This window comes from Gekko japonicus, unplaced genomic scaffold (genome assembly GCF_001447785.1).
Source record: "Gekko japonicus isolate JY-2015 unplaced genomic scaffold, Gekko_japonicus_V1.1 scaffold7, whole genome shotgun sequence".
NCBI lineage: Eukaryota > Metazoa > Chordata > Lepidosauria > Squamata > Gekkonidae > Gekko > Gekko japonicus.
The window spans coordinates 2,195,212-2,205,491 of NW_015159711.1; the positions used below are offsets into that span (position 1 = coordinate 2,195,212).

The 10,280-nt window shown below is 47.7% G+C and overlaps 1 protein-coding gene across 1 annotated transcript in view; it reads left to right on the plus strand.

Moving 5' to 3' along the window:
- INTS9 (integrator complex subunit 9) overlaps positions 1-9,888 on the plus strand; it is a 90,704-nt gene extending 80,816 nt beyond the window's left edge. The window contains exons 15-18 of the mRNA XM_015421721.1: positions 639-737; positions 3,197-3,211; positions 4,311-4,430; positions 9,177-9,888. Of these exons, the coding sequence (XP_015277207.1) occupies positions 639-737; positions 3,197-3,211; positions 4,311-4,430; positions 9,177-9,353 (411 nt within the window). The 3' untranslated portion in view covers positions 9,354-9,888. The remainder of the gene's footprint in view (positions 1-638; positions 738-3,196; positions 3,212-4,310; positions 4,431-9,176) is intronic.
- The last annotated feature ends 392 nt before the right edge of the window (positions 9,889-10,280 follow it).

Below are 10,280 nucleotides of genomic sequence, written 5' to 3' on the forward strand. Positions count from 1 at the left end.
CTGTACAAGGTGAGGTCAACACAGGGGGGAAGGGGCCATGTACGCTTCCCTCAGCTCCTTGGAGGAATGGCAAGTGAAAAATTAAATCATCTTTTCCAGCTGCAATCCAGAGTTTCAGGGGAGCACTGGGGTTGCTTTCTAAAGTGTGAGTTCAGGGCCTGCAGGACAACCGTGGACGGCCGACTCCTGTTCCTGTTCGTATTTGGAGTTCTGCAGAGCAGAGGCCTCTTACATTTTATGCCACTGTATACAGGTCTCTGTCAGCAGAGGAGAATGCTCCCATATGCACTTGACAAAGCTGTTGAATCTACAAGGGCCAATAGCCCAATAAATCTGTTAGTCTTTAAGGTGCCACAAGACTCTTTTACCGTTTTGAACAGGGATGTTATTACCAGTGGGTAAAGTTCTCTTTTTTTTTCTAAGGACAGCTCAGCAGTGACAGATGGGTGAATCTGAAGTTTGTGCAAATAAGCTCTTTGGTGCAGTTCTCTATAAGGGTGTGTTGCTTTGCAATTTCATATGTTGCTGTGCATCTTACTAGCCTCTCTGAACATTACCAGTAGTAACACAACAAAGTCGCTAAATTTGCTTATTGATATTTTTTGGGGAAAAAGCTGTACCATCTGTTTTTGCCTTAGCTTGCGGATTCGCTGGTGCCCACGGAGATGAAGCCAGGCATTTCCCTAGCAACCGTTACTGCTATTTTGCATACTAAAGACAACAAGCATGTGCTGCAGGTAGGATGTGATTGGGGGGGGGGGGGGGGGGGGGGTCGGCGGAGATGACATTCTTGGATCTTGGTGGTTTCCTGATTATCAGGCTTTCTCCCTGGACTTCAGTGAAAACACCTTTAGCAGTCCTTTTTTTTGCCAGGATCTCCAGATGGAGGGGTTGGGGGTTCCTCCAGTGACAAGCAGGCTGCTGATAAATTCCTAAGGTTCTCTCTCTGGGTTATAGCCCTGGCTATTGTTCTAATGTGTTTATAAAGGCCCCTTTTCTTACAAACAAAGGAAAAGCAAACTAAGCAGTAAGCAAAGATCGAAGTTTATTGAAAAAGGTACAAACTTACCTCCCAAATGCATAAAATTACCATGGCTTTCAAACAGGTGAATAAAAATGGAAAATTAATCCATAATTTAGATGAAAACCAGCATCACTGAACTGCCAGAGTTGTTCAGTTGACAAAAGTCAAAGGGCCCTAGGGGTGAAATAGATACAGATGGGGAAGATCCCTCTTTAGGTGCAGCAGGAACAATTGGGGGGGTTGGGGAAAGGTAAAGTTTTCCCCTGCACCGTGTTTCTTATTTTAATGGCCCAAATTGGAGCTACTTCTTGCCCTGTAGAGATATAGGTACTCTCCCCCCCCCCCACTTCATGTGGCAAATAGAAGCTTCAGAGGTTAATTAAACTGGAGGAACAATTTAGGAGGTAGGGAGTTAATCCCCTTTTCTTGCTCTATGGTGTCAATCAGATTTCCTCGGCTACTTTGATCTTTGATAAATACGTCCAAGAAATCCTGATCTCTGTCTCCAGTATTATATCTAGTTTGGCTGTCAGCTTAATAAATGAAGATACAGAGGGCTGAAATTCCCCAAGGCATCCTAGGGAAGCATTTCCAGTGGTACAGGGGCTGACACAGAAAAGGCCATGTTTTGTGCACACCCAAGATCTGACTGCCCTGCCCTGAATAGCCCAGGCTAGCCCAATCTCAGAAGCCAAGCAGGGTTGGCCCGGGTTACTGTTTGGCTGGGAGCCCACCAGTGTTCCCTCTAAGCTGAGTTAATGTGAGCTAGCTCACAGTTTTTTAGCCTCCGGCTCACACATTTTTGCCTTAGCTCAGGAAGGGATGGCTCCAGAGCAAACTAATTTATGCAGCAGCCAAATTGCTCGCTCACAACTTTAATGCCAGTAGCTCATAAAGTAGAATTTTTTGCTCACAAGACTCCATAGCTTAGAGGGAGCATTGGAGACCACTAAGAAAGTCCAGGGTCACAATGCAGAGGCAGGCCATGGCAAACCACCTCTGAAGGTCCCTTGCCTTGAAATTCCTACAGAGTCTCCATAAGTCAGCTGTGACTTGATGACAAAAGAAAAATCTGACCTTTTGTGGTAGAAAAAGCTTCATCCAGCATCTATTGAGTAAGAGAACTCCTAAAGAGTGACAGGGTACAAGCCTTACGAGCTATTCCCCTTGGATTGAGACCGCAAGCAAAATGGCAGCCAGTGCGGCTGCACAAGAATGGGTGCCCTATGGTCCCTGTGCCCAGCCGTGAGCCGGAGGCAGGTGGCGGCATTCTGCACAGCCGCAGCCTCTGAGCGTCTCAGGGACACCCCCACAAAAAGGGCACGGCAGGGAGGGATAGATAACCAGGAGGGAGAACCTGTTCCCTGACACAGCTTTGTGTGCCTTCCCCCAGCCCAGCCCCCACCCTACCCTGAGTAGCCCTCAGAAATTTTTAATCAAGGCTTGGTTAAAGGGGGGGGAAGATCACAATGTCACTGGGGGTGCGTGAGAAAGGAATAAGATTCCAAGTCCTTCAGATACATTTCTCACTGTAATGCTCTCTTGTGCATGGAAGGCACTGGCCACGGCTCCCGGGGGTGGGGGTGGGGGCAGAGCACAAGCTCTGTATACAAAAGAGCGCAAGGTGGATATCCTGCTTAAAAGGTCATCCGTAACAGTGCCGGGAAGGATCCTGGCGGGCTGCCTTAGGTAAGAGCAGATGATAGTGGACCAACGATCGGACTCGGTCGAAGGCCGATTCTCACTGTTTCTATGGCTGCTGTGAGGCTCCTCCCTCTGAAGCTCCTGGTGGCTTGCACTTACCTGTCTCCAGTCGGTCTCCCCAAGCCTCTGAATGGGGGAGGGAGGGGGGTTACACCGCCTCAGTCCTTCTCCTTCCCCCAGGATCACAGCTGTTGTCACATCAGAGCCATGTCCTCCTCCCCTCCTTTCCCAGGAACGGGCCTCTAAAGGTCCGAATCGCCCCACCCCTTCCCTGGCCTCTCTCTGAGGAAGGGCGGTGATTTGCTCCTCCCTGCCCCTCCTACTCGGCTGTTGGATGGTTCGGCCCACCGGCTGCCCTGCCTCATTGGCTATGCCAGGGGCTTGGGTGGGATAGGCTGGTACCCCTCCGTCCCTGCTTTTCCCTGGCCCTGCCCTGGCTTCTGCTGTGGCTCTCAGGGCTGCTCCCAGCTGTCACCTCCACCTGTGTCTAGTGCTCTGGTGCCAGGTAAGGGCCTCGTGTTCTCACCCGGGAGTCTGCCAGGCTCTCTGTCGGCAGCGGCGGGGCCGCTGGGAGCCTCATCTCCCTCAGCAGCAGTGGAGGGTTTGGCCCTGAGTCTGGTGGTGTTTCCAGACAGCTGCTGCCCATCTGCCAAAGGAGGAGGTTTATCTAAGCTGCACCCTCGTTCCAGGGTGCCCCAGTCCATGTCCGCATGCCCTCCGCTTGGGATGATCCCTTTATTAGCCATCCCCAGGCCCTGGAGGGATGGTATGAGCCACAAGAAGATGGCCACCCCTGCGCAAGATTAGCAAGGGATGAATAACTGTAGCAGAGGCAGTCCCAGTATCTCTCAGATTTATACCCCAGCTTCCTTTCGCCATGGAACTCAGTTTTTATTTATTTACTTCATTTCTCATCTGTCTGTCTCAAGTCTCAAGGAAGATAACAGTGTTATAAAAGACAATGGAAAAGACTGTGTGAAACCTACAATTAAAAATGCAGTAAAACTGGATAACAGTGCTGAATTACACAAATGAAAGAACAATGGAATAGCAGCAGTGTAATACAATGAGCATAAACTAGATTGCACAAATGGGGAACAGTGATCCAAAACCGGGATTTCACAATCAGAGGATGCTGGAGTGCAGACATCCAGTAAACAATGCAACATAAAAGGGGGAGGGAAAAGAAAACAGCCTAACATTTCACAGGCAATTAGATTAAAACCATATTACCTAGATTGCGCCCTATTATATCCCTGTTCCCTTTATGACAAGACCCTTCTGAACTGTTGTGTTCTACACATTCTGTGAAAGGACAGAAGTGTGGAAGCCTTTTTTAACCTCCTCAGGGAGGCCACTCTGCCACGAGAGAGGAAAGCGGCCTTAGAATTGTGGACGTGGAGCTTCCCGGAGGTCTCCTGTCCAGGCACTGACCAGATCCAGACCTGTGCAGCTCCAGCAAGAGCTCTGTGTCATGTGCCCCCAAGCCATGACAGAGGCCCCAGTGTCTTCTCACTTGCTCTCCTTTCTTCTCTCTCTCTCCCCCCCCCCCCCGGGTTGGCTGAAGAGACACCTCAGAAAGGGTGACTTGCCTGGCAAGAAGAGGAAGAGGGTGACGGAAGATGTGCCTGAACTGAGAGCCATCAAGCCCCTGCTCAGCGGCTCCATTCCCATGGACCAGTTGGTCCAGACTCTGGAGAAGGTAAAGATTCAAGCAGTTTTCCCCAGTGGCTCCTTTAAAGATACTGCAGGAAGCTGTGTGTGGTTGGGGGGGGGGGATGTTACCCAAATTGGCAGTCTCCTAATGAGTAGGAGGAGTTAGCTTAAGCGGAGACAGAGTGTGAGGTTGGTGACTGGGATCTCCACCAATGTATACCAGGATGTTCCCTTAGAGAACTCTCAAAATAAACCCGTCAGATGTTCAACTGGAAGTTGTTTTATTGAAAAACAATAAAAGGGCGAACACACACACACACAGAACACACAAATGCATGAACTAGCTAAGGAGAAATAAAGAGAGGAGAGGGAGATAGTGATTTTGGGGAAGGTGATATTTATCAGTTTCAGAGAGCGAAGTCCGCGGAAGGCAGCAGGCGCAATGACCAGTATTATGCAGAGCAAAGAAGAGAGGAGACCCACACGCAAGTGGGAATGTGAGATTTGATGTTGAGAACATACACTGCTTGGCACAGAGTGCTGGCAGTTATAGGGAAAATGTTCCCTGGGGCTATCTGACGTGTTTGCCTCAAAAATAATTGCCTGGTGGCTGTTCTGGGGATGGACAGTGCTCTTGGGAAACCTTGATGAGATGAACTATAGATGTTTCCTGATGACCCTCTGAGGACCAAACAGGAAGACTACCAGGTTTTGGTGAATAGTGTTAAGAGTTACATAATGTGGTTAAATGGTCAAGGGGGAAGTACAGCTAGGCTTTGGATGAGATTAGTCCAAGGTAAGGTGTCCTGTCTTGGTAAACCCATTGTTCCTAAATTATGCATTTCCTGAGGTTGTGGGGAGGGTCATTAGTCCTGACTCACCTTCAGAGAGTCATTAGTCCTGACTCACCTTCAGAGAGAGCCAGTTCGGTGTAGTGGTTAACCGGGTTTGATTCCCCACTCCTCCACTTGCACCTGGCTGGATGACCTTGGGCAAGCCGTAGTTTTGATAAGAGCTGTTCTTGAAAAAAGGGCAGTTTCTGTCAAGAGATCTCTCAGCCCCACCTACCCCACAGGGTGTCTGTTGTGGGGAGGGGAAGGAAAAGGAGTTTGTAAGCCGCTGTGAGACACCTTCGGGTAGTGAAGGGTGGGGTATAAATCCAGTCTCCTCCTCCTCCTCTTCAAATATAAAGAAATGTTTTCTCATATTTGTCTCTGGCTGGCATCCATATTGTGTCATTTTAGGCCAGACCATGAACATTTTATGATTTTTGAGGTGATGTCTGTATGAAGGGTTTTTATGCCTTTTTCTCTCTAACCACTAAACTGCCCCTCTGCGGGAGGAGGGGGTCTGACTGCTAACAGAACTATGCAGATTTCCATTTGCTGGGTAGGATATTCGGGGTTCTTGACAGCTTTCTTTAAATTGGAAAGAGGGAGAAAAGCATATGTTGGAACAGAGCAATGATGTTGCAAAACCAAGTACAGTGACTCAGCCTCCGCTGGTGTTCACGGTATGCGGAGCTTTTTGATTACAAGTCATGCAGAGCTGGCCAGGGATTCTTTGCATGCTCTTCGCAGGAACAGGACTGCTCCACAGGCTGGGAAGGAGGCCTTTTTCAACATTGTGGGTCTCAAAATAAAAACAGCAAGATGCCTGCTATTAGGCAATCAGTGGTAGGGTGTGTGCATACAGAGGGAGATACTGTATATTGCACAAAGGGGCCTTCCTACCAGTGTGGTCCAGGTAGAGGTGGGTTTTGGCCTGATATGCAGCCCTCTGTTTGTCCTATAGGAGTGCCTGGAATCCATTAATCTGTATGGGAGGAAGTGCAGCCATTCACTCAGAGAGCATTCAGGGTGGAGCTAAACCTGCCCCTGGAGATCCCAGTGTCTGGCACTGAGGCAGGTCTTGTCCTCTTTCAAATGTAGCCTGTTTGCATTGTCATATAGACCTCAGTGGGAGCCCCCGCGAATTGAACGAAGCCTTCACACACCCCTTCTCCCTTTTATCATCATAGCCACACCCTAATATGACTGTTAGTGTCATCAAGCTCTTGGGTGGTGAAGAGAATGCTGAAAACATTAAAGAAATCCTGGTTTTAAAACCAAGCATTTTGAGCAACTAATTGGCTCATCAAGCAAAGTCCGCATACATTTGCATGCAAATACAACAGCATTCTGTCTTTGTCTGTATATGATGCACGCCTGCGTACCAGCAGGCACCCACTCCCGAGTGAGGGAGGAGGAGGAGGAGGAGGGCCTCTGCTGCTTTTTCTGCAAAACCCCTTTTATTTATAAGGTTTTTAAAGTGTATATAACAAGGCCTGTAAATCAGCAAGGATTAGGACAGCACCACAGAGACGATAACAATAAATCAGGAGACTATTTTAAAAACTACTAAAGAAGAAGGATGACAGTAAAGAGGAAAAGTGAGCAATCAAGAGGAGGAGGGAGAAATCCACTGTACAGATTCCTGGACTGCAACTGAGAGAAAAATTATATTCTTACAGCTGTACTACTAGTTGAGGAATGCTTCCTCTAAACCACAATGCCTGCCAAATAGGAATTTCTAAGCACATAGATTTTATACAAACACACACACACACATATTGGCTAAATATTAAGAAGAACTTCTTTGGCGGTTTTCAAACAGAGGCCACGATGATCTGACAGCAATGCTGATTCTGTGAACATAGGCAGATCATGAGAGGGAGGGGATCAGTGCTTCGTTCTTGTGGCCTTTTCTTACATGGAAATGCCGATTGCCACTTTGAGGTCAGGAAGCAGTTTTTCTCCAGGCCAGTTTGGCCAGTGATCCTGGAGGTTTTTTTGTCATCTGGGCATGGAACAGTGGTCACTGGAGGTGTGTGTGTGGGGGAGGTATTTGTGAATTTCCTGGATTGTGCAGGGGGTTGGATTAGATGATCCTGGAAGTCCCTTCCAACTCTTATGATTCTGTGATTCCATATATGTATAATCTGCTGCCAGATCAATGAGTAGCACCTTTTAAAATTAACCCACTAATAAGCATTACAATCCTAAACAAACACAGTGCTGTCATAAGGGTGTAACTCTGCTTAGGGAGGTGCTTTCTTTGACCATGTAAAAGCATCCGATGTGTGAAGAAATGCCCTCCACCAAAGAAGTGACTGTTATATCTCAGTCACTGTGACTACACTGTGTGCTTAGGAAGCCAGCTTCAGGCTTGTAGCTGGCACTAAGGGGAGGGGAGAGGAAAGGAGCTATCAGGCTGCAAGCACAGAGCACTCATGCTCTTGATTATGCTAATGACTCTGGCCAAAGCTGGACATTGGTTTACCACCCCACACTCTTCTGGAGGGAGACACCCATTGATGGGGGGGAGGACAACAAATTGCTAGAATGTATTGTCTTCCTTGTGGGACAAAAGATCTGAATGACCCCAGGGCAATGCTCCCTCTAAGCTGTGGAGTTTTGTGAGCAAAAATTCTACTTTGTGAGCTGCTGGCATTAAAGTTGTGAGCGAGCGATTTGGCTGCTGCATAAATTAGTTTGCTCTGGAGCCATCCTTCCTGAGCTAAGACATAAATCTGTGAGTTGAAGGCTAAAAAATTGTGAGGTAGCTCACACTAACTCAGCTTAGAGGGAACACTGTCCCAGGGTGGGACTGGCTCTCCCCAGCATAGAATTTGAATTCTCTGGACAGAGTGAAGAAGCTTTCTACATCTTGACTTGGGAGCACAAGGCATCAAGGACTAAGGTTTATCTAGGGACACCATCTTGTCCACATGGCTAGGGACAATGAGGGGAGGTGTCAACACAGAAAACTAAGGTAATGTTGAACATTAAACTACTGCAACCTAAAGCTAGCCTGTCATATTTTAACATCCTTTAAGGTAAATTCTGAGTGCAGGAAAAGGGAATTGCGTGTTTTCACCTTTTCTTTGTATCCTTGCTCAGCTTGCATGCTTGACGTGACCATGTGTATTTTGTTTATTCATTTATTAAACTTTCTTACATTTTGAATGCTGTAGTCTCTTTAAAAGCACCACACCTATTTGGACTTGCTGCCTGAAGGGAGGGGCAGTGAGCAAGCTCACCATCCATGGAGCACAAAAGCACGAAATTATGGAGTTTTTATTTATTTTATTTACGTAAAACATTTCTGTGCCACCTTTCCAGCCAAATACTGTCTCCAAGGTGGCAAACATCAAGACATTAAAACAGTTTTTAAAATAAAATATATTCAAAATAGTTCAATAAACATAAACACATGACACCAAAACCAGGGAGTGGAGGGCCAATAACAGTTATCAGAGGCATGCCAAACAAAACGACCCGCTGACAGAAGACGACGACAGGCTAATCTCTCTGGGGAGGGAGTTCCAAAGTTTTGGTGCCACTGCTGAGAAGGCCCATTCTCCCGTTGCCATCCATCTGGGCTCAGATAAAATGTCCTGTGCTAGCTTGTAGGAGAGAATTGGGAGGCGGGACAATGAGGCAGAGCCTCTAAATGGCAACAAAAGTACAGAGTGCTAGACACTACAACTCCATTCAGTAGGAGATGTTTTTAGCATTGGTGGTGGCAGTGGAAGTTACCTAATTTGTTTTTGGAGCAAAGGAAAGGGGCACACTTGCTGAGCAGAGACTTGGGACAGCCCAGCCACAGGGTTTTCCGACCTCTTGGGGACCAACCCAAAGGAACTGGGGAACCTCAAAAATCCATTCCTTCGCACTGTGCTTAGCAGATTAGGGCATCCGGTTAATTTGTTCTGTATGCCAGTAACCTTTCCATTCTCCTGTTCCCACAGCACGGCTTTAGTGACGTCAAGGTAGAAGACACCCCGAAGGGACACATCGTGCTGTTTCAGGATGTGGAAACGCTCATTCGGATTGAGGAGGATTCGACCCACATCATGTGTGAAAGTGATGAGGCCCTGAGGGTTAAGCTGCAGGACTTAGTCCTCAAATTTCTGCAGAAATTCTGAGCCTCTACGTGCCAGTCCCTCCTCTTGAAAGAGAGGTTTTAAAAACTGCAGGAATGGAAACTGTCTTTAGTCTGGGCAGGGAGAGCAGAGCTGCTGCTGCCGCCGCCATGGAAAGACCTCGTACAGCTCGCTTCTCTTCCTCGTGCAAGAAATCACCATGCAGTTACCAACTTCTTTACCAGCAAAGGCTTCTGTGTCTCGACACACCCAGGAGTAATTCAGCTGGTGCCACTGAAGCTACAGTGATGGCAAAAGTTGCGCCAGTCCGATTTTGCACTGCCCTGTAAAAGATGCAGGAGCCTTGACCAGGAAAATTTGCTTCCCCTTTCTCAGGAGCCCTGCCTCTATCGGAACAGGAGGAGACCACTTGTCATTCGTGCCTCCAGCTTGGAGAGAAGACATGGCTTGCTTTAGTCCGTGCTGCGTTTCTCTTTTTCATTTCCTTTCAATTTTCAACCTTTTAAGTGGTGATTGTTTTGCTTTTTTTAAAAAAAGAAAACAAAATCCCGGAGGCCCATTCGTAGCTGAACAAATAAAAAACCCTATTTTAATAGATAAAAGTCACGGTGTGAGTGTTCTGTTTAGCTCTGGGGTATAAGGATTAGTCAGAGGTTGTGAAAAGGTGCTTTGTGGACTCAAAGCTCTCGGTACAGAATGGAAATCCTATTTTAGTGTTTTAGCTTTCAAAATGAATTTCTGCGCCGCTCTGTCAGAAGAGAATGAGCATGGCTGGCGTCAGCAGTCAGAGAAGCAGGGCGATTTGTGGGTCTCAAGGGCTGCCGGGGGGGGGGGGCAACACTGGAGCAGGGACCAAGAAGATTGCCTGCTCCATCCCCCTGAACTGCAGGGCCTGTGGCCAGTAGAAGAGGAAGGGTAAAGCCAGAGAAGAAGAGGCACCAGAGGACCCGGGATGGGCAGTCGTCCTCT